This window comes from Populus alba, chromosome 1, assembly GCF_005239225.2.
Source record: "Populus alba chromosome 1, ASM523922v2, whole genome shotgun sequence".
In the NCBI taxonomy this organism is placed as follows: domain Eukaryota; kingdom Viridiplantae; phylum Streptophyta; class Magnoliopsida; order Malpighiales; family Salicaceae; genus Populus; species Populus alba.
In genome coordinates this window covers 13,345,287-13,369,557 of record NC_133284.1, presented here as the reverse complement: position 1 = coordinate 13,369,557, position 24,271 = coordinate 13,345,287, and the positions used below count along the sequence as shown (strand labels likewise).

At 34.0% G+C, this 24,271-nt stretch overlaps 2 protein-coding genes across 2 annotated transcripts; one reads left to right on the top strand and one right to left on the bottom strand.

Moving 5' to 3' along the window:
- The first annotated feature begins 9,248 nt into the window (after positions 1-9,248).
- LOC118039292 (pyruvate kinase isozyme G, chloroplastic) lies at positions 9,249-16,341 on the top strand. The gene is made up of 12 exons (XM_035045964.2): positions 9,249-9,699; positions 10,325-10,606; positions 11,121-11,286; positions 11,991-12,125; positions 12,252-12,362; positions 12,461-12,549; positions 12,837-12,899; positions 13,451-13,626; positions 14,780-14,879; positions 15,098-15,246; positions 15,880-15,988; positions 16,075-16,341. Exons 1-12 carry the CDS (start codon positions 9,487-9,489, stop codon positions 16,186-16,188), a joined length of 1,707 nt encoding a protein of 568 aa, XP_034901855.1. The 5' UTR covers positions 9,249-9,486; the 3' UTR covers positions 16,189-16,341.
- A 1,735-nt stretch (positions 16,342-18,076) lies between these two features.
- On the bottom strand, positions 18,077-23,844 carry LOC118039291 (protein NRT1/ PTR FAMILY 7.3). Its single transcript, XM_035045963.2, has 5 exons — positions 23,686-23,844; positions 23,257-23,371; positions 20,449-20,666; positions 19,631-20,196; positions 18,077-19,374 (listed from the first exon to the last, which is right to left on the bottom strand). Exons 1-5 carry the CDS (start codon positions 23,710-23,712, stop codon positions 18,504-18,506), a joined length of 1,797 nt encoding a protein of 598 aa, XP_034901854.1. The 5' UTR covers positions 23,713-23,844; the 3' UTR covers positions 18,077-18,503.
- Positions 23,845-24,271: the final 427 nt, after the last annotated feature.

Sequence of the window (24,271 nt, the reverse complement as noted above, 5' to 3'; positions counted from 1 at the left end):
TTGAATTTTTATATAGATAACATTAATTTTGATATGTTGAGAAAATAAACAAAGTAAATATTATTAATTATTTTTTATCAAAGAATCATCTCAACCTAAAAGTTTAAACTGTTAGGTAAGGTCTTAGAATATGATTTATATTATTCTCTAACACACTCCCTCAAGTGAAAGCTCTTTGGGCTTGAAACTTGCACATGCACACATTATCTTGTGCTTAATTTTTATCAAATAAATGAGGATAATGAGATTTGAACTCATGACCGCTTGGTCATCAAGGCTCTGATATCATGTCAAAGAACCATCTCAATCTAAAAGTTTAAGCTGTTAGGTAAGGTTCCAGGATATATGATTTATATTATTCTCTAACATTTTCTAATTAATAAAAGGAAAAACTAAGGAAATGAAACCATAGAATGTTATTTTAATTAGTGAATCAAAAGGATATAATCAAGAATTTTATATATTTTTTTATATGTTTTAAAATAATTAAAATTATTTTAATTATCAAATCAAAGTAAATATTATTGATTACTTCATAATCAAAGGAAGAAATCAATGAATTAAAACAATCAATAAATTATCTAATCTATAATCAAGTGTTTTGTATAATCTTTTTTATTCTATTTTCTTACATATTTTATTGCATGGTTGCATAATAAAGATTATTAATAGCATTCTCTTCTATTTTAATTTTTTCCCCGGTAAATATATAACAACAATCTCGAAGCATAAAGTTGGTATCCATGAACAGACACTATACACACACACACACACTTAAAGAGTGCTCGAGTTATACAGATTATTTTATATTCTAAATCGATATGAAATGAGTTATACAGATTATTTTATATTCTAAATCGATATGAAACTCAACCACATCGATGTGTAAACCATGGAGGTTTTATAACAATGGAGTCAGTGATAACTAACAATTATATCCTGTCTCCATTCCTTTAAATTTTGATTTTTTTTAAAAAAAAATTATATATTTTTAAATCATTTTGATTTACTAATATTAAAAATAATTTTTTAAAAAAATATATATTATTTTAATATAAAAAACACTTTAGCCAACAACCACCATCATAATTTTAAATATTCTTTATATAAAAAAAATTCATATTTTTAAATATTCTTTATATATATAAAAAAGTTCATACCAATATACCATAGCAGTCCCATTGCACTGTATTTTTAAATCCCAGGTAGCACACATACCGTGTATCATTACAACTACATAGTGCATGGCTTCGCACACCAGAAATTATTATATAGACTAAAATTTAGCTCGTCAGATCAGTTGCCCTCCTGACTTCAGACAAAGGGTTAATGAGGGCACCGCACACGTACTCTGATCAATCGGATACCAGATGTATTATTTCCCCATGAAGCAAGAGCGAGGGTTATAAAAACAAAAACAAGAAAGAAAAAAAATACTTGCTACACCCATTCACGATTGTTCCCCAAATGGTTCAAGCCCGTATCTCATAAATCGAATCCTATTCAGTCTGGAAAATAGGGATTACAAGATAACAAACACGAACAAGGAACTATCAGCAAAGAAACAGATTCAACACTAAAGTTCAGTGTTTCCCAAAATGACCGTCGGCGGTGGCATGTTACGCCTTTGACTCGCCAGATGTGACACAGCAGGTGCACCCTTTGGTTCCACACGTTTTGTCAGCACAGCCTCGAGTGTCTGGTAAAACTATGCAGGGAGAGGACCAGGTATATGCCTTGGGACATGCTTGGGAATGGGAGCATCATTCTCTATAATTTCACATTCATGGTCATCAGGAACACCCCAAGTCCCTTAAGAAACAGGTCAGAATTAAGAGTATCAGAGTTCTGATTCTGAGACACGTCTAGTTCTGTTAATTTGTAGAAGTTTAATGCGACATTCGTTGATAAAAATACATTAATCAACTCAAAAGGGCCTCTAAGATAGCGCTTGTAGAGCCCAATACAACAAGACCCAGCTTGACCCCAGAATAGAAACCGTGTGCAGCAGGCGAGGGAATCCGGCGAGCCTTGAGAAAGAACCTCGGCTGAAAAGATTTCCTGTTCTTGTCGAGACTTCCTGAATCGGCGATCGCTGCAACCTGCGCTGGGCTGATAAAACTGTTCTTGTCGAAAAACTAGAATAGAATGTTCCTGGGGATCATCTAGCATACAAGTATCAATATAAACAAATGATTAGCCTTATGGGATAAGGCATAATCAAAAGAGATTCATGCATCCATACTGTTCTATTTGGTCAAGCAAAACCCATGATATCTTTGCATCATAGGATTGTCTGTGCTGCAAGACTGTTGTGGTTAATGCAAGGAGCAGAGGCCTAGAGGGGTATCCATGCATCTCTTGGAGGTACGGACTGACTGCATATTTGATGTTAAGGAAGGAAGGAGAAGATGTGGTGAAGGAGTTCGTCTAGTAAATTGCTTCTTCTTTTGATTTCGATCTCTTGCTCTTCTCTTCATCCACTCGCTCAACAAAATCTGTAAATTTAGGTACGCTATGTACCTCCAATTAACGCAGTCCGGACTTCTTAGGCCCGTTTTAACTTGATGCGATGGTCTAAAATTTAGGTTTTTTTATTTTTATTTTTTACCCTTGTTTTGTTTTTTTATATTGAATCGGCTATGAATGGAGATACATCGTACATCCTAAAAAAAATTATTTTGTTTCTTAGGTTATCCTAAGCACTTTTCTTTTTAAATTTAATTCATTTATTGTTGTTTGTTTTTCTTTTGTCCAATCAAATTGACTTTGATTTTTTCAGATAAGGTGTTTTCAGTCCAATGCTCCGGATCATTGGTTTAAGAAGTTAATACATATTGACATCATTTTTTTTTAGCTTTGTGATTTTATTATGTTTTTTTTTCTATCAGATTATCCCGATTTCATGATTTAGTCCATGGGTTTGATAGATTAACCCAAGTTAACTTGCCCCTTGTTCTCTAAGTTATAGGTTTGTTATGCTAACTCGAATCGACTTGAGCCAAGTTTTTTTTCATTTTTTTATTTAATTTCATACTTTTATATTTAATATGTTGAGAATTGAGCTACATCGTTTATCCTCGTTTACAAAAACATTTCTTTTTCAAAGTTATATTTATCATTAAAAAAAAAAGAGTCCATTAGTTATCATTACCTATTTTTTATATCATATGATTAAAATAATACTAATTTATTTGACTCGGAGCTGTCCATGATTCGATGTATGTATTTTTTTTAATTTTTAAAATACACTATCTAAATATCATTTTAAAAGCAAAATAAAAACACATACGGGCAGCTTGGGTACATGGCTAGTACATTTTAAAATTAATGAATTATATTTTAGACCTTTTGTTTTTTATTATTTAAAATAGTAAAATAAAAAAAAATATTTTTTTTCAAACACATTTTTAAAATAAAAAAAACAAAAAAAAACAATATTTTAATATAGACAGTAGTTCAAGAAAAGTCTCGAGAGTGAAACATATAATAATGACCATCTGACTTTTTTGTCGTTTTCTTTTTTTGTGTGTGTGTGGGAAAATAAGGACCACACTACTATAAATTTCCCAAACGGGGATTTGTACGTCATTATCTCCCCTCTCTACGAAAAGGATTTGCACGTGCTGTCGATAAACAACAGAAGTTAAAAAAGGCAGTCACCTGCGTGAAGTGAAGCACGTGCTTTGGCTTCATTCGATTCGGTATTCTCGATGGAAAAACAGAACATACCTGAAGCCAGGTCCCTCTACCCTACAAATTCAAACCAGGTTATTCGACACGTGCTCTGTGCTTGATTTTAAAAAATATCAATTATTAACAATGTGTTTATTTTTTGCCTTTTGTTTTTTTATGATATTTTTAAAAAAATTTATTTCATCGGATAATTAAAAATTTAAGTTTTTTATTTAATTTTTTTTATCTTTCTATACTACTGGTATAATTTACAAATTTGCCATAATAGCCTAAGTTGTTCTGATTTACAGGTTTGATAAGATTTTTTTTCTTATTTTTTTATTGAACTTGATTTTTTTATAGTTTTTTCATGTAATTAAAAAAATAATTTCAAAAAAAATTCAGCTAAACCTTATAAATTAACAAAAAAATAAAAAGTATGAGGCAAACATTGTTCATCCACACCTATTGCACCCCGAATCATAATATCTTGCTTCTTCTTTTTTTTCCCTTTCAATTATTGATGTTTCTTATGATTTTTTAAAAAAATATTTTTATCGATTTTGTATTTTTATATTGGGGTGATTGAAGATTAGCTTTATAATTTTTTCTTTTTTAGTTTATTTTGTCTTCCTATAGGGTTAGCATGATTTGATGGTTTGTTGGAATAATCAAGGTTGCCCTAGTTTATGGATTTGGAGGAGTTTTTTTTTTTTTTTTTTAATTGAACTTGATTTTTTTTTATCATATATTTTTTTCTTGTATAGTTAAAAAAATCCTTTGAGAGAAAAGTCATGTTATTAAACTTTATAGAGTTTATACGAGCATGTTCACAAGTTTGGCTGGTTGACCTGGTTTACGAGTCTAACAAGTTTAATTTTTTATTATTATATATTTTTTATTTCATCCTTAGATATTGAGTTAATTGAAAATTAAGTTTTATAATTAGTTTCATTTCACTTTCTATGAGATTATCGCGGTCTAAAAAAAAACATCCTAGTATTGGATTGATATTTGACTTTGCTATTGTGTATTTTTGTTATCACATAATTAAATATAAAATAGTTTAAAAATAAATAAATTATAATCTTAGTAGAGTCCATAACTCGGTTTATAGATTTGACATTTTAACTTGGGTTACTTGATTCACAGGTTTGACGAGTTTACCCACCAATTCGATATGTGTTTTTCTATCAATTGTTTTTATTTTGTCTTTCATTATTGAATTGGTTGAGGAATAGATTGCTTGATTTTTTTTTGTTTGCTTTCTATAGCGTTATCATTGTCTCAAATAAGTGATAATTTTTAGGTTAATGCTAAATTTTATGAGTATATATTTTATCATATAATTAAATAAAAAATTATTAAACCTAATCGAGTACATGATCCAGGTCGCAGGGGGACTGCAGCCAATTTAATATATCATTATCTTAATATTATTTTTTAAAAAAATTGTTATATTCCAAGTTTTTTTTTTAAAAAAATAAGTCATATTTTTTATTGACTATCAAAGTTGTATTTAGACTAATAAAATTGATTGATTTAAGTTGGGTTAGCTGTTAAAGCAACTCCAATGGAGCAACTAAATGAGAAGGCAAATGTCCTTTAGCTTTTATTTTTTCACTTTTTACATTCTAACGGAGTAGCTAAACAAATAGCCATTTTGACTATTTGTTTCCTTGGCAGCCATTTCTACATTTAACTGTAGAAATGGCCAAAATAATAGATGTTGGCCAACGACTATTTTTATAGCCGTTGGCCAACAACTCTTTTTTTTTCTTTAAATGGAGAAGAAATTTTCTTTAAATGCATGAAGAAAAAACTTGTAGTTTTAAATTTTTGTATTGTGCCTCACCTTTCTCTTAAATTTAGAAAAATAAGAATTAATTATTCTTCGGTTAATTATTAACATCGGTTGTGTTAATTAGCTGAAATTAAAAGGTATACTTGTTTAAAAGCTTTTTTTATTTTCTCTTTTATATCTCTTGATTTTTTAGATCTTTTGTTGTTAATTTTATATTACTTTTATAAATTACTCATATTAATTATATAATTAATAACATCATAAGTATATTATATATAAAATATCTAAATTAGTTATATAATTATATTAAAATTAATTTAACAAGAAATATATTAAAATATAAATGACATTTCTAAATATCTTTTTATCATTGGAATGCACATAATAAAAAAAGCTATATTTATACTATTTAAAAAGTTATTTTTTTCATTTGTCTTTCAATATAGCATTTTTTATTAGAAATGCTCTTATATGGTTTAATTAAAAGCTCAAATCAGATGAAGAGATAAGTTAAGAGGTTTTAAAATTAACATATTTAACTAAATTTAATAACATTATATATATAAAAAATTAAAAATATTTGATCCCACCAGCCACGGTGCACCGCCGGACAATCTACTAGCATCTACTAGGTTGTTTGCTTTAGGTATTTACGCCGTTGGATGATGGCTGATATACACGGCCGAGATCCATTGGTGAGAATGTCGATGAAGCATAGCGGCGATATTTTCTATGACTGGTGGAGCATTAGAGAAGCTTTCTTGTTTCGCAACGGTGTGATGCCCTAATGACTCAAAAATTGAAACCCACTTCCCTCTTGCCGCTTGTTGCTCACTCGCCATCTGTGTTGCCCGGAAATTTATTTGGGTCACACTCAGAAATTGCTCGTTAGAGCAGTAAACTAAATTCGGACTTTTTACTGCAACGCGTTCTTGCACGGTTTTTTTATTTTGATCATTTTATTTTTTTATTTTTAATTTCATTTTTTAATACTTATTATGTTGATATTTTCTTCTTTTTTTATACTACTGACAATTAAGGTGTTTGAAATATTTAAAAATTAAATTAAAGAGCAATTTGATAAAATAACATTTAAATATGTAATATTAAAAAAAATTAAAGGAAGAAGGAAAAAAATTAAATAAAATGGCTTTTTTTATTTTTATTTTTTGTGCAAAAAAAACATTGTTTTCATCCTAGTAGTCTTCTTTTAGACATATTTGGTTCCTTTAATTTTATAATTTTGTGAACATGTCCTAAAGTTTTTTTTTTTTTACATTTTTGTTTATAAGTTTTGAGAAAGGAGATAGAAAATCACTGAAAAATAGAGAAGTTGAGAGAAAATATTTGATTAGTTATATTTCAAAAATAAATAAAAAATAATCTTGGTGTCAATGACTTTATTTTGACGAGAGGAGTGTCATTGCAATGGTTTTAAACTTCCATCTCTATGAAAAATGTAGATCTTGGTTAAAAAATACATTTTTTATCCAGTTTAATTTTGTATTTTTTTTTACCAATTTAGAGGTTTTTTAGGTTGAGAATGAGTTTATTAAGACTCATAAGGTGTTTATTAAGTGTTTTCACATAAAAAAATAGAAATGGGATTTCAATGGCCAAAATCTAAAATATCAAACAACATATCGTCTGCCACTTCAGATGATATGTTGTTCATTTCATCTATTTTTTTAAAAATAAAAGGGTAGATGATCATCTGCTCTAAACATTAAAAAAACAACAGCAACTAATGCTAGACATGCAGACCCACAATGCCAAGTCTTCTTTTTGCGAGGCCAGACATGGAAGCCTATCCTAAGCCTGATTGCGTGGCTTTTTTCTTTAGTTTTTTTTCTTTTTAAAATTCCCTTTTCTTCTCTTAGATTTTGATTGAAATGCACAATAAATTAAGATAGTTATTAAGATATTTACATTAATGTTCTTAAATAATATCAGAGGTTTTTATAGGAATGTTCTTATATTTCACACCGAGACTGAACCACCATGCCTTAGATAAACCTGTTGCAACTCAATCATTCCAACCCCATCATTAAGTATAGATTCCAACCTTGTTTTACCTTGAAAATATAAATCCTCTACAACATTATATCTCTAGGGTTAATATATAAGAGTGTAGGCCTCAACATTTTAAATATCTGCAATCATTCACGTTAAATTATTGATCAATAAAAAATAATAAAAAATATTTTATCACAATATTCAATAATATGATAAAACTTATTCAAGAATTCATTTGGGGATCAAAATCGACCTTTTATAACGATTGATGTTGATTAGAAAGCTGTTAGAATGGAAGTGATGGTTCTAGACAGCTTTGGCACACGAATTCACGTGTTGCCATGATTGTCAATGTGTGAGACCACACCGCTGTTGTTAGATGTGTCTTTTGGGTGGGCTAGGAGCGACTCTCTTCTTTATTTTTAGCCTGATGGTAAATACCATTGCCACATGTGAAGAGAGAACAAGTCACACATAGATTCATTTATCTTTCTCCTCTCTCTTCTTTCTATCTTTTAGTCGATTCCCCCCCCCGTGAATTTAGTTTACTACTACTATTGTTTATTGTTGTTGGATGTGGAGAGAAGAAAATGGGTTATGATGGTTGGTGGTATTAATGGTGGGACTAGTTGTTATAAAAAAATAGAGGAAGAGTTGTCATGGTTTATTTTGGTGATAGCTGCTATGATGGTGGTTAATGTCGATGTTGAGGATAGTTATGGTGTTGATGATGGGTGTTGATGATAGGTTATGTTGGTTGGTAATGGCGTTGTCGATATTAATAGTGGAGAATTAGTTTTTTTAGAGAATGTTTCTTCTATGTTTTTTTTAATAGTCTTCCCTCCCCCTCTTTTCTTTCACTTTATTTTTCTTCCTCTAAAAATTTTCTACCCCCACTCCTCATCTTTTCTTTTGATTTTTTTGCTTCTTTTTTTGTATTCATCACTAACACATCTTTTATATTACTCTATCTAATAATTTTCTTATTCTTTATTTTTTGTTCCTTCATAACCCCTCATTCACTATAATCTTCTACTAACTTATTTTTGCTTTTTTTTTTTTAATTACCTTTTCTTTGTCTTTTTATTTTTTTTAGTTTTGATTAACGTGAATATCCGGGCCAGTTTGTATGTACCTCGATTAACTTATTATCTCTTTATCTTTAGTTGCTCGGGAAGGGGTTGGAAATTTTTGTTTATTTTAGTCACTTATTACTTACTTCATTATCACCTTGCACACTAAAATCTTTTTTATCTTTATCTTTGATTTTTTTTTTTTTTAACTTTTTAAAACTCATTAATAAAAATACACTAAGTGAAGTGGTAAAAAATAATAAAATTACTTAAAGCTAACCGAATTGTGTTGAAAATGTATTTTTTAAAAAAATCTTGTGTTTTCTTAAAAAAAATATTTGAAAATGAGAGGTCAAAAATTGGATTGTGTAAATATGTTTATTCAAGAACAAGGATTGCATTTCATTTTGTTTTTGTGTTAAAAACTTAATAACAATTGACAAGGCAAAATCACCCCCATTAAGATCGCACTTTAAAATAGCCTCCTTTTCTGATTTTTTTTTGTCACCCTATTTTCGCCAAACAAGAGGGGGAAAAGAAAAGAAAAGAAAAGGAAAAGGATTTTCCCTTAATTTTCGTTTAATCTTTTGAGCGAGCGAGCGAGTGATTGGGCTAGGCAGTGTCACAAACAGAGTCGTGAGAGAGAGTAGGTCTCTCCAGCACTTGGAAAACCCCACAGGCCACAAGGCAGCCAACTGTCCTAAGCAAACAAACCCCTCTCTCTTTCTCTCGCTGTTTTGTAAGCACCAGCCACAAACACATCCCTTCCCTTGCTTCCTGTACCTTTCTATAAACTCTCTCTAACCATTTCTCTCAGAAGCCTGCCAGTTTTTTCTGTGGTCCCTCTCCACCTCTCTCCATCTCTCGCTATATATATATATATATTGAAGAATAAGAGACGCCAAAACCTGAGAAGAAATGGCGACGATTAACAATATGTCGACCATAATGTGTAGGGATCATCGGAGTTTGTCTTCGTCGAGTAAATTGAGTGATGTGTTTATGTTGGAATCAAGGCTTAGAAAGAGATGCTTCTTTCAAAATCCCAACTTTACAGTTAGATCCATGAAAGTCAGGGAGCAGAACCAGACGGCTAACCTGGTCTCTTCTAACGGTTCTTTAACTGCCTCTGTGAGTTCTTCTCATCTTCTTTTATTATGCACATGCGCGCGCACACACACACACACACTGTTTGGTTTCTGAGATATTGCGGGGAAGCAAAAGAAAGTATTTTATTTAAGTATTCGAAAATATCTTAACTAAACACATGACGGGTATTGTTGTAAGTAGTGCCTTGGAGCCACTAAGCGAGTCTTATTAGTTAGAAGAAAGAAAGAAAAAAAAAGGAAATAGCTTTCAGCTTTCAATACCATTATAAGAAAGGTGATTATGTTTTTATTTATTTTTTCCTCCGATAGAATTACAAATGAAAATCGTTTTTGTGCAACTGGACATATCTCGTAAGAGCTCTTCCATGGTTAGTGCTGTTCTGTATTTCATAAGTGGCAATTAGTGTTTCTCTTGCATTTTAGTATTTTGTTAATCGGTATGAATGTTCTGTTTTAGATAGAAAAGATACTTGTGCTTCCTGGTTTAAGCATTTTTAAATTCTAGACTTGCAAAAACCATATGTCAAATGCTCTGTTTTGTAGTTCTGTTTCATTATAAACTCTTGCATATGCCTTTTCCCTTTAGAATGTTTACATTGTACTTGCTTTCCTTTGCAACTTTGTAACTTGAGATTCTATTGTTTTAGGACAAGGTGAACCCTCCTTTAGAGCTTCTGACCAACAGCCAAACTTTGGTAAAGGAAAAGACAAATCCAATCTCTCGAAGGAAAACAAAAATAGTTTGTACAATTGGTCCTTCCACAAGCTCACGTGAAATGATATGGAAACTGGCTGAAGCTGGAATGAACGTGGCCCGCTTAAATATGTCGCATGGAGACCACGCTTCCCACAAGATAACTATTGATCTTGTTAAAGAGTATAATGCACAATCTGATGACAACGTCATTGCCATAATGCTAGACACCAAGGTATATTGGTTTTTGAAAATTTTGATTTACTTCTCTATCAAGTCTATTCCTTTCCCGTGATTAGTTTTTTGAATAAGACATCCCCCTCCCCCCTCTCAAGTTGGTCAAGGTCAAACACAAATTCAATAAATTCAAGTTTGATCCTTATTTATCCTTGTTTCTTTGGTGAAACTGTTTCGTGATAATTTTCATGAAATTATCATATAACACATTCATTTGGTTTTATTTCATTTTTAACCAATGTTAGTGATAGCTAGTGGGTTTCACTCATTTTTATTATTTACGTTCACTGTGCAATGCATGAGTTTGGATGACCAAGTTTTCTTTGGAATATGTTTTGGGGGGATGCTTTGGAAGAGGTTCAGTGATAGCTGCCAAACAAGTCTTACATTAAATATTGTCATTGTTGCAATCACTCGTCCAACATCCTGCTCAATGTTCTTGCTGGTGTGTACTTCCTATTTAGACCTACAGTACAAATGTCAAAGTTTCAGATTCCTTTATCGGAATGCAGGGTCCTGAGGTTAGAAGTGGAGATGTGCCTCAACCAATTATTCTTGAGGAGGGAAAAGAATTTAATTTCACCATCAAAAGAGGAGTCAGCTCTGAAGACACTGTTAGTGTAAACTACGATGACTTCATAAATGATGTGGAGGTTGGGGACATGATACTGGTGGATGGTAAGTATATATATGTGTATACTTGCACTGCTTTCGATTGATGGTGTGTGAGTTACCTGTACTTCTGCTCCATCTGATTAAAGGTTTGATGTAATTGGAATCTATAATTCGAAACAAATGAGTTTAAAAACAGAAAGAAGTGATATATCACTATGAAAATAAAAATAAAAATAAAAATTTATTCAATTTCTTTGAATTTCTGATTTTAATATAGTTGATGTACTATATGTGTTTAATTTTCCTTTCTGAGAACTTTCTATTTTTGGACAATGGTCAATATTTATGTATGATGACCTTATCGGAAACAGGAATTGTGTTACAACTGCCTAACCATCATGACAACATTTAGTTGAATTGAGGTGCAGCACTATGAATAATTCATCATGATGGAAACAAAGTTATTCTATCAACTCCTTCTGACATCTAGACTTGCCTCTTGGAAGTGTGATTCATTATTTACCGAATAGATTGATGGCTTCTCTTACAGTATATGTCCGAGTTTCTAGTAATGCATGGTAACACAATAAGTTTAATTTCCTAATGTTTGGATTTTATTCTATCTGTGAATTCTCAATAATCATCTTCTTTTCTTTTCTTTTCTTTTTCCTGTCTATTCACAAAGGGAACACTCTACAAAATATTCACCGAACTCTTAAGTTTCTCTTCTGCTCACATGACCTGAAGTGTTATTTTCTGTGACATAGGTGGAATGATGTCATTGGCTGTGAAATCAAAGACAAATGATCTAGTTAAATGTGTGGTAGTTGATGGTGGAGAACTAAAATCAAGGCGCCATTTAAACGTGCGTGGAAAAAGTGCAACTCTGCCTTCAATTACAGGTCTTATTTGTTTCAATTTCTTATTGTATAACAGTGATGATGTGGAGATTTGATTCTTCATTTTTCCTCTGCTATTTTCTGAACACTTCGCTGTGTTTTTGTGTGCTATATGGTCATTATCTACAGACAAAGACTGGGAAGATATCAAATTTGGGGTGGATAACCAAGTTGATTTTTATGCCGTCTCCTTCGTGAAGGATGCGGAAGTGGTTCATGAGCTAAAAGATTATCTCAAAAGTAAAGTTTTTTCTTCATTATAAACACATTTTCATGTTACAGCTGCATTTGAGAATTCATACCTGTTCAATTTATCTATTTTAACTATTTCAATGCAGGCTGCAATGCTGACATTCATGTGATTGTAAAAATTGAAAGTGCTGACTCTATACCAAATCTTCATTCAATAATTTCCGCATCTGACGGGGTCAGTTTTCAATATTCTTAATGAATTACTACAGATTTTTATGCCATTATGAAGTCAAGGAAAAAAAATTAATTTGTGTTCGTAGCAAGTGTTTTCATTAAGGGCTGTTTTTTCCTCTCAAGTGTGCGTGTGTTTTAGTCTTCTTTACAGGAGAATGATTTTCTGTTCTGTGCCAGGATGTGCCTTGTGCGCACCCCATGCATGTGTTCATGTGCTATAAGTCAGGTTATCTATTACTTTGTATCATAATGTTTAGTTCCTGTTTAACTGTTTTTTGTTGCCTTTAGGCAATGGTTGCTCGTGGAGACCTTGGTGCTGAACTTCCAATAGAGGAAGTCCCTTTATTGCAGGTAATTGAACTGCATGTGACATGTCTAACTAACTTCCATGGTGCACATAATACATGTGTCAAATTTGGCTATGGGGCTTGATTAGAATGGAAAAGTTTGAGGACTCCCCTCTTTCTTGGAGATATTGAGAAGTTACTTCTGAATCTAAGAAAAAAAGATTACACTAGTAATAGCTTAAAATGAATTCTAGAGATCCATCATATGGGTCATTTTTGTAGTTTGTCTACACGCATTTTATTTGGCGGATTTAGTACATGATGTGTTAGGAAGGGTGCATAGCGATTCATAAAACCAACCCCAACAAGTTTAAAATCGAGGTTCGGTTGTTTTTGTTGTTGTCTAAATACATGGTATTTCTTAGCAAAACCTACTCACTGTGCATGGCTTATCCAACCAGGTAAAATTATAGTAGGTGAAATGGCCATCTGTACCTGTATGTAGCCTTGTTAACTGGCAACAAAACTTGTCTTTTTAATACTTGTCCTGTTTAGAGTTTAATCACAGTACTTGAATTCCTTGTTTAGTCAAGAGTTTTATGATCATGCAAACAGGAAGACATCATTAGAAGGTGTCACAGCATGCAGAAACCAGTTATTGTAGCGACAAACATGCTGGAAAGCATGATTGATCATCCTACACCAACAAGGGCAGAGGTTTCAGATATAGCAATTGCAGTACGTGAAGGTGCTGATGCAGTCATGCTTTCAGGGGAAACTGCCCATGGAAAGTAAGTGAACATGGTTCATATCAAGTGATTTCACTGCTCATGTCAATTTAATAATATTATGATGGCAGTCCTTTTGTTGCTTGAACTGGAATAAACTACCGCCCTGTTTATTAAAATTGTGAGTTTTGTTGTGAAATACCTGTTGTTAGGCCTCTGAGTGTTTTTAAGTATCTGTCTGGTAGAAGTAGAATAGAACATTTCTAACATTTATAATGCATGGCTTGAGTTCCATTCTTGCTTGCATCACCTTTTCCAAGGAGTAAATTGATGTTTTGCTTGAAAACTGCTTTTTTTTTTTTTTTTTGTCCTTTTCTTCCTCCTCTGTGTTTGATGATAGAACAGAAAATGGCAACTGGGATATTTTTCTAGCCAGTGGAGATTTGGCTCAAACTTGCAAATTGCTTTGTGTCGCAGGCCTTCCGCCATCATAGGATATATGGTCTTACCACTCAGTTGATTTGGCTTTCACCTTCAGTGTATTCCATTGGTCTACTATTGCCAATTACTAAGTGCCATCCATTTCCAACCATAGCAATAGTTGCTGATGATTGCCATAATCATGTTTCAGTTGACTCAATGTCAGTTGTCTACCATTGCTGGAAACAATCACCAGCCACCTGAATCCCGTCTATAATTATGTGAACATATGATTCTTTTTTACACCGGATCAGAAAATTACAAAATATTATCTTTAAAACATGTTTTCCATAAAAAATATTTTTCAGTCAGTGCATTTAATGAGCTTATTGAGTTATATAATTAGAGAAGTTTCCTTCATTGTTTTAAAACTTTTAAGACTCCGATAACACAATATAAGTTTGAGTTTCTCACTATCTCTTTTAATCTCATTGCTCATAATTCATTTAGCTGGTCAGATGAAAGGAATATCAAGATATAATATCGATGATAACTGGGTGAAGTTTCTGTATGGTGCATCCTTATGATAACTAACTCAAATTATTTCTCTTTTTCACATAGATTCTTTGGTTAAACTTATGTTATCCTAACTGGTTTAATGGCATGCTCAGGACTATGTTTTTACTTATATCGCTTTTGCAAGTTATTATTTGATTTTTTCAATCTTTCATGCATAAAAATTTTACTTTGTTTTTGCAGTTGGTTTATTATTATTATTATTATTTTTTGAATTAAGGTATCCTCTTAAAGCTGTTAAAGTCATGCACACAGTGGCATTGAGAACAGAATCAAGTCTGCCAGTAAACACAACAGCACCTACCCACACCGTCTATCAGGTATGCATTATGAGAGCTTGCCATCTAATTCTTGTTCCTCTTACAATACATACAAGTTGTTTGAAAAATAGAATCAGATGTTATGTCAATTTTATATCAGAGTTGTGATGACTAATGCCAAATTTGGCCGCCGCTGCTACTGTCCACAAGTGACTATTTCTAATTTCCAAGTCCTGGTTATATTCACTGTTTGAATACCTCATGTGTATTTTTTGCAGAGCCATATGGGTGAAATGTTTGCTTTCCACGCCACAATTATGGCTAACACTCTCAATACACCTATCATCGTCTTCACAAGAACAGGATCCATGGCTATACATTTAAGTCATTTTCGGCCTTCCTCAACAATATTTGCCTTCACAAATGAGTGAGTTCTGAAAGCACTATGAATGCTGTAGTTTTTGTTTCTAATTTACGTTCTTTGAGTCTGTAAATAGAATAAAGGTCCTTTCAAATACAATGTTGTTCAAAGCTTTAACAATGTTAGAAAGCTTGAAATGCCACATGAACATGCTTCCAAATAGATTAACAAGAAATGCTTCACAGTGCAATTAGCAGACGGAAGACTAGTCACACTAACACTGGCAATTTGTTTATAGGGGTGTGATACTGTTCATCCTTCAGTTTGGTATACTAGTTTTCAGTAATTATTAGATGGTTTTCAATAATTTGCTTATATGGTTTTCAATAACTACTGTACATCCTTCAATTTGTTTGTTCTAATTATTTTTCTCGTGGATGAAAGCATTTCCTTGATGCAATACATTTCCTGTCTCTCTGCCATAATATTAAAGAAGTTAGGGCCTTGTTGATGATATGCACTGATGATTAGAATATCATTATTCACTATCATTTCATGCTGTGTGGTGTCTTTTAGCTTTCATGCTTACCTTTCCTATGATCTGTGCATTGAATCTTCTAGTGACTATCTTGTTGGTGTAGTGTAAATTAGGGTAGCTTCTTCATTTCTAACTATTTGCGACATTTTCATGCTTGGCAGAGAAAGGATAAAGCAGAGGCTGGCACTTTATCAGGGTGTCATGCCAATATATATGCAGTTTTCAGACAACGCAGAGGAGACCTTCTCTCGAGCACTCAAGCTACTATTGGTTAGTGATTCTTCCATCTCTCTTGTTTCTACACTTGGAAAAGTACTTCATGAAATTAATCTTTTCAAATATTTTCCATGCTTTAGAATAAAGATCAATTGATGGAAGGACAGCACGTTACCCTTGTTCAGAGTGGAGCACAACCTATCTGGCGTCTAAAATCTACTCATCACATTCAAGTTTGCAAGGTCCAGTCCTAATTTTGTAATGATAACGGGTTTTTGTTTGAGCAGCTGATATTTATTTTGAACGTTATTTTATCTTTGTTTAATTACGATTTTTGTTGTTCCAAGTGTGAACTTGGAAAAATCCTAATGAGTTTGAATACCTCAAGGGCAATTTTTTTTTGCAAAGATGTTGATGTGGAAAAAATTACTCTACTGATTGGATTAGATTAGATGCTATGAAGATCCCTAAAGTCTTGCAACAATTCTTCTGGTATTTTGAAGAATTGTTATTTGTTTTTTTTTTTTGTTGTCGTTCTGTCCAAGTCTTTGTTTATTCATCAGAAATAAAGAGAGTTCCATTCCAGCTTTGCTGTCAACCTGAGTCTACCTTCTCAGTTGTCTATCTTTGCTTATTCTCTCCTAGACTTGTAGGTATTATAACTTAAGTTCTGCAAAGGTATCTTTATCTAGCCTTAGTTTTATCCTAATGAGGTTTACTTTTCTGACCACTAATGTATTGTTTTTTGCTTTTATCTGAATCAGTCTCACTTTAACATGATTTCACCATAATGTTCTTTTCGGACCCTCTATATCAGAACAGATACGTTGTATTTGTTTTGCCTTGATGTTGGCTCCTATCTGTCTTGTTCCATTACTAATTAGTAAAAATTATGATAGTGGAAAGATTGTGTTAGTGGTTGGGGCTATAATATTGGTATTAAATTGTCAGCCCGATATCTGAGTGGAAATCCATGATCATCCTGCACTGTTGTCTTGGCCCTTCATGATCTACCAAGGTCCTTTTGTTAGGACGCGACAATCTCAGCGTCATTCTCGGCCACCCTGAGACTTCAATTGTTGTTCTTTGAGCCAGCAATGTATTCAAAGTCAGCATTTAGAGTGTTCCTAAGGAGACACCTTGATGGTCAAGACCTGGGTTTCCTACTAAGAGGCATTAGGTTTAAACCATGGGAGGGGTGTGTGTGTCTCGAGACCAAAAAAAAAAAAAGAACTCTTGATTGAGAAGAGCAGCCCCCTTTTCACCTTTCCAGACACTGAGAGTTCTCATCTACTCCGCCTGAAGACATCAGTCTCAAGATACTTGCCATGTGATTTGGCTGAATAAAATCCTCGATGCATTTGTGGACCTCTCTTTAGAATACGGTGTTTTGGAGACAAACAAAACCATTAGTGGAGTCAATTCTGAATTGATAACCAGAAGGTTTCCATCAACCCCCGCTCTCCTTTTTTACCCCAAGAATTTCTCTAGACCATAGAAACATAAAATTTCTGTCAGAATTAAGAGCCACCAGGACATCTCTGAAACCTTAGCCCTCGTAACTCCAGCTTCTGTGAACTGTTTATTCTCCGTTTTATACCCTCATCAGAGAATCTTTAATAAGAACCTTTTACAGTGAAACAAGTCGTGACAAATAATGGAACTACTGTCACCAGAATTACCGTGCGCACTGTATAACAGCGCATTGGACTTGATCTTTTTTTAGTTTTTTTTTGGATTTTATTCAGATCCTCCTGAGTGCTCTTGCTCCCTTAAAACCAATCTACACTTGAAACCTGGTAGGCAGAGTGAGGTTTTATGATAACTGACGTGTATATCTTACAATGCTTCAACCAGCTTTAGCTCATGTGAGCAGTTTCAAATATGTTTCACTTGGTTGGCATCTGTCCAAGTTTGGTGTCCAAATCTAATTGGTCGTTGTAATTATAGAATTAATGCTTGCATGAGCACGAGAAGGTTGCTGTTGGATTATTAGTGAAGCAAGCAGGAATTACGTTGTCTTATCTGCCCCAGGAAGGATGACTTTGGAGTCCAAGTGCTGGTGGTTCGCGTGAAGGGGCTGGAGAAGTGCAAATTTGGAGAGAAGATATACTGCTCCTATTATTGTCAAACACAATTAAATATATAATAGGAAATCATTATAGAAAGACATCCATCAAGCCAACTCATTTGACATAAAATTCAATACAAACTGATGTTAGTTCCATGGCTTGCAATAGAACCAACAGGTTAGAATGAGGTAACTTGAACCAAAAGCTGCCCGCCTCATCATGCTCATTTCTACTCAACCTAACTTCAGAAACAGAGTGAAAAGGGAAGTTAGATGTTGCAGAAACTGAGACAAATGGGTGTCATGGGAGTTCAGCGAAAAGGTCGTGCACTCTCCCCTTTATACCCACCTTTTCCTTTGATACAGGAACTTTCTGCAAAATGTTAATAGTCACCCCAATCCCTCCCTCTTATATATATATATATATGTATGTATGTATGCACATATGCTGGTACCATAAGCATTAACATTTATCCGTGGGACATTTTATTAAGTACATCAGACTCTGAAGTTCTCTTCCTGATCACTCAGCTCGCATTTTCCTTCCAGTTGGATAGACTTGTACCACCTAGCACATGCCATATACACAACTAGGTCTATAGTTGTCAAGGTTGCTAAGAGGAAGTAAAACCTATCCAGGTGACCTTTGTTCAGATTTCCGGGGATCCATCCGGGCATGTGATCCTCAGTCGAGATCTTCATAACCATAGTCACAAGCAAGCTACTCACGTAATTCCCTAGCGAGATAGATGTCATACAAAGTGCGCTTCCGAAGCTCTTTAATCCATCAGGAGTTTGTGCATTAAAGAACTCCAGTTGACCAACATACATGAAAACTTCAGAAGCTCCAATAAGTGCATACTGAGGAACTTGCCAGAAGATGCTCAAAGAGCTTGAGCCTTCACAGTGTGTGCAGTCTTTTCTTGCATACCTGAGTCTATAACACTCCACAAGCCCAGCCGCAATCATTGCTACTATTGCTATCACAAGGCCAACACCCATTCTTTGAAGTTCAGTTAGTCCTTTTGAACCCGTCCTTTTAACCCTGCTTACAAGTGGATCAAGAACTCGCCGATATAGGAAAATGAAAAACGCAACACTCAGAATATCGAAGCTAGACATGCTGGCAGGAGGGATTTTGAAGTTTGATACTGTAGTTTTCATTGCAGCACCCTGCTCAACAAACAGAGAGGCCATCTGTGTGAAAACCACTGAATAGATTATGGTACACAGCCAAATTGGGAGTAGTCTCAGTATGCATTTAACTTCTTCTACTTGTGTAATTGGGCACAGACGCCATGGATTGCGACATCCCCTCTTTTGATCATCAATATCTCTTGAAGAGATGAAAGCTGCTCTATCCAAGAACCTAAAATGATACGTGGATGAACACGGGTTAGCATTGTTATTAATCAAAAGGAACTTGCAATGCTTGTTTCACGGAATCTAAGATACCCAGTTTGTTCGAATCGCGAAAAACTGGATAAAATTGATTCCTATACATAACGTGTAATGGATGTCAAACTACCCAAACAATCTATTCTTGTTTTTAGTGAGGATTATCAGTTCTGTGGAATTTGAATAAATTAAGTTTATGAGTCCGTGACCGATCTCTCAATACTTACTTGAATCCATCAGTGTGGAGAATCTTTCTGTTGCCATTCATCGAGCAATCTTTTGCATGGACATTATACAGCTCCTCCTCTCCATCTCGTGGCATCTCGAGCTTCCATTTCTTCATTGCAGCGATGATGACTTGGCAGAACCTGGAGAGAGGGTTACCACTTGGTTTGAAGTGCCGGTATCTAGCTGTTCCTCCTAGAAACAAGACCAATGCTGCAAAGGCAGAACCCGCAGACACCCAAAATCCTAGTGCCCACACCCCGTTATCCTCAAAATATCCCAATATCGTGTTGGAAAAGAGGGAACCGAGGTTCAAGGCCAGGTAGAAGTAGCTAAAAAACGCAACCTTGGAATGTCCTTCCCTGGGGTCCTCTTCATCAAACTGATCAGCCCCAAATGTAGCAATGATAGGTTGATACCCTCCATTTCCTAGAGCAACGAGGTAAATGGAGAGGTAAAACAATGAAACTTCCATGCTTGAATGGGATCCACATGGAGTCAGCTCATCCCCACATCCTTTTGGTCTGATTAAGAAAAGGTATGACGAGAATGATAGGATTACTAGGCCCTGCCAATCAAGACACAAAATAAGCAATTAGAACATGTATACAATTAGATCGCAGCACCTACACACTGCTTAATGTTTTAGATGTTAGTTTTCGTGAGCAGATTCGCTGAAGTTCACTCGTTTAACTACATGCACAACTTTATGGATTAAAAGCTCACTGTACAAATCTTCCTGTAAATTTTGAGGCGAAATATGCAAGCTATACTCGAATGCAAAATGTATTAGAGAAGATTTGGAGTCAAAGTAACTTACTATGACAAAGATGACCTGAAAAATTGCACAGGTTTTGTATCTTCCCCAGTAGGAATCGCTGAGGAAAGCACCAACAAGAGAGAAGATGTAGACGGTCCCGGTCCATTTGCTAACGTTATTAGCAGCATCAGCATTGCTTTGTTGCAAAACCCTTGTCAGGAACAGAACTAAGTTCACACCAACACCAAAGAATGCTAGTGTTGCTAGACCTTGGTTCACTGGGATTCATAGAACAGAAACAAACACAGAATTCAAAGTTTAGAGGCTTTATTTTGTAGGGATTTCTAAACCAGATAACTACAGGTACAAGATCTTAAAAGTTTGCTTCAATGACAACTTTGATGGATTAATCAATAATAACATCGAGTGGAAACATTTGTAGAGCGGGCTAGATTGCTGATGGATTAAGGTTATACTACATAGCAAAGTTGTACAGAGTATAATGCAGGTTTGGTGTTCATTACCTTCCATTTCTGCAGAAAGTAAGAGAAAGAGCCCTGTGACAACTAATTAGTTTAGGAGCATTGGGTATCGTTTACGGTTTCTGTTTTTTGTTTTGTTTTGTTTTCAAATTATATAATAATAATAATAATAATAATAATAATAATAATAATAATAGTAATAACCACTATCACAGAATTTTAAAACCATTTGTAAGGTTTTGAGAAATTCTGTAACTCGTTGTTGGTTTTTTACTTTCTTTAATTAGTAAATCAAGTTGAGAAAAGATCATATCTCATCGTATTTCTAATTAATGACTAGAACCGGAGAACTCCTCGACCATGTAGTTTAATGGGTACCTATATTTTTCCTCTAGCAGGAAGGAACTCCAGCAAGCAGGGCTTATAGCTAATGTTGTCTTTTTGTTATTAAACTGTGTTTGAAAATAGGTTGAAACTGTATTTCTTGAAAAACTGAGTTTTTAATCAAATTGAACAAAAAATAAATGGGATATTTTTTTTTTAAATGGGATTTGGACAGCATAATTAGGCCAAATGGACCTCCCTAGCAGGAAAAAAATAAAATCCCAGCCGGCTGAACTATATCCCACCAAAGTTTCGGATCCACAGAGAGTGGTGTGCCTAGAAAACAAATTGGGTGACTAAAACCAATCAATCTGGAAGATCGAAACGTCCAATCGACAATATTTTTGTCATGTGCTCTACCAGCTACTGAATTTAACGGTAACAATCATTTCCCATTATCCTCACACACCTCTCACCATTCATGTGCTGGGGAAGTTCATATTTAGCAAAATGACAAACGTTAGAACTTGATATTTTTGTACCTACTTTGTATAAAAGAATGACAAAGATCTCTGCAAGAATTAATTTCAAGCACATAAAGACACTTCAACCACGTATTTCACATCTAACTTGCCTTAGAAACTTCTTTCTGATTGCTTCTTCCACAGTCCCACTATTGCTGAATTTTATTAATTCCATAGGCCAACTAGTGGTAGTTTTAACTTTAATGGGTGTAAAGGGAGAGAAACAGGAATTGATTGCGGCCCTTCGCTTTATCTCTCTACCCTTCATTATCTAATTACAAAGAAAGTTCCTTTCTTTCATTTTTTTTCCTGCTTGTTGAGTGTCATGATCTCTGTAGATGACAAAAGTGGATGACCTTTTGCCTAAGACGATGACAGGATTTTCTGCGGCTGACCTAAGCAAATCATGATCAATAATCAGGCTAATGTTTTTGTTATTATTATTCCTAGTCACTCCTTGAAACTTATGGCTGTAAGAACTAAGGTGAGGAGCTTATAATCGTTTGCCAAGTTACATCTAGTAGCAACTCCAAGATGATCACCTGAATAATTATGCAGTCTATATGCATGCATGCGCATGGCCATGGGCATATACAGGCCTGCAACATGTATCGTGCTGAGATCAGGGTTTTTTTTTCTGGATGGTGAACGACACGTGGCCGAAACCCAGACCATGCAAAGTAGGAGACATAGTTACGTGCCAGGTAAGCTTTTAATGCATGCTTTCCTCACCCCACTTTCCATGGTGTCGTATAGCAGTCCTGGAAATTGGGCGCTACCTGGCAAACTCAGAAAAGAAAAGAGTTCCTTCCCGTGCTGTCTCTATCCCTCTCTAAAACTCTAGTGGATTTTTTTCTTGTTCCTATCCATATCTGACCTAGCCATGTCTTGCTGTTTGCATTTATTGGCTGCCTGAAGGCCAGCATGTAGCCAGAGTCCGACACCTGTTTCCGTTACACGTTCATCTTTTATCTTTATCATCTTTTCCGAGACTGGAAAATTGTATACTGCTAGCAAAGAAGAAAGGACCATGTGCTTATCATTACAGCCCATCCCTCTCTTCTTTTTCCCAGAGAAATTTGGTAAATCAAGAGGAGGGCTTGGATATTTACAAGAACTTATTTTTTCTCAGCAATTTCTACATATAAAATAAACATGTAAATGATACACACACGTATATTTGGGTGGATAGATCATGGGATATATTCCCTAGTGCGTTAGGACCAAGCAATAAAAATATAAATCGATGTGATGATATGACATATACCACAACATGCACCTATAATACTAGGAATTTGGATTTTGGATTTTGGGCCCATATTAATTTCTAGCCAGGAAAATAACATATACAGTACCTGTGACAATGACCATTTAAAGTAATCGACAGGGCTCCTGGTATTTACAAAAGAATGCAGAGCTGGGAGATATTTCTAAAGAGAAGATCAACCATAGAAAAACTAAGCAGTGTTCTCATAGAGAAAAATATTATTTTTGGTCATCTCTTTAATTATTTTATGCTGGTTAGGATATGAACTTACAAAGTATAATAATTCCAGCAACCCATTGCCCAGATTTGTCTTTGATAGCAGGACGACCATGCCAATCAACTGTTCCATCAAGAGTGCATTCTTCTCGTCCCTCTTTGAACTTACCCTGCATATTACATTTTCATCCCATTGTAATACAGCTAGTATATTCATCTTCAGGACCAAAAAGAAAAACAAATACTAGTAATTAAAAAGTATAATCAAAACCACACAACATCAATTATAATGTCTGTGTTTCATGGCTTGCAGTTTGGTTTAAGCCAGCCAGGAAATGGGAAAAGGAGAGGGGAAAAGCTCTTAAATTAAAATCATCTCTGCGTACGTAGAGGGGGAAAAGAAGGAGGAGGAGGAGCAGCATATATATCAAAAAAGATTTATGAGGAGATCGAATAAGAAAACAGCTAGAAGCTTTCAACTAACCTCCCTACAAACCTCCAAACAAGCCATGAATGATGCAGGCAAGAGAGAGCTGTGTAGATAAAATGCTTGATAAGAAAAGAAGAAGGTGTTTTGTGTCGGTAATGAGAAAATTAACAAAGACGAAGAGAAGGCAAGTTGGGAGTGAATGAGAAGAGGCAGGGGTGTATAAATAGAGAGTGAGCGGGGTGCTATGAACGGTGTAGATTTTAGAGGACAGAAGGAGGGGTCACCCACAGGAAAATAAATTTTATCGGGAATAACTAATTATTTATCGTGTTTAGAAGCGTAGTTATGCTGTTTTTTAAAATACTTTTATATAAAAATAATATATTTTAGTTTTTAAAACTAATTTTTAACTTCAATACATTAAAATAATTTTAAAATATAAAAATATATTAATTTAAAATAAAAAAATTAAAATTTTCAAAAATACTTTTAAAATGCAAAAAATTAGAACCAGTAATTAGATATTTTAAAGATTTATTTTTTTAAAAAGAAAAATATAAAATCTACAAATCTTAAATAATAATAAATATATCTCCACTTAAAATTTTTCTATTTTAATTATATCTCTTTTTTTTTATTA

What these genes read in the sequence shown, in the direction of transcription:
- LOC118039291 (XM_035045963.2), bottom strand. Translation starts at nt 23,712, where the DNA reads ATGGCTTGTTTGGAGGTTTGTAGGGAG. An exon ending in TTCAGGTCATCTTTGTCATA is followed by an intron (nt 20,197 to 20,448) that starts GTAAGTTACTTT and finishes CTTGATTGGCAG; the next exon opens with GGCCTAGTAATCCTATCATT. An exon ending in CTCCACACTGATGGATTCAA is followed by an intron (nt 19,375 to 19,630) that starts GTAAGTATTGAG and finishes GTATCATTTTAG; the next exon opens with GTTCTTGGATAGAGCAGCTT.
- LOC118039292 (XM_035045964.2), top strand. Translation starts at nt 9,487, where the DNA reads ATGGCGACGATTAACAATATGTCGACCATAATGTGTAGGGATCATCGG. An exon ending in GCTAAAAGATTATCTCAAAA is followed by an intron (nt 12,363 to 12,460) that starts GTAAAGTTTTTT and finishes ATTTCAATGCAG; the next exon opens with GCTGCAATGCTGACATTCAT. An exon ending in CTACCCACACCGTCTATCAG is followed by an intron (nt 14,880 to 15,097) that starts GTATGCATTATG and finishes TATTTTTTGCAG; the next exon opens with AGCCATATGGGTGAAATGTT.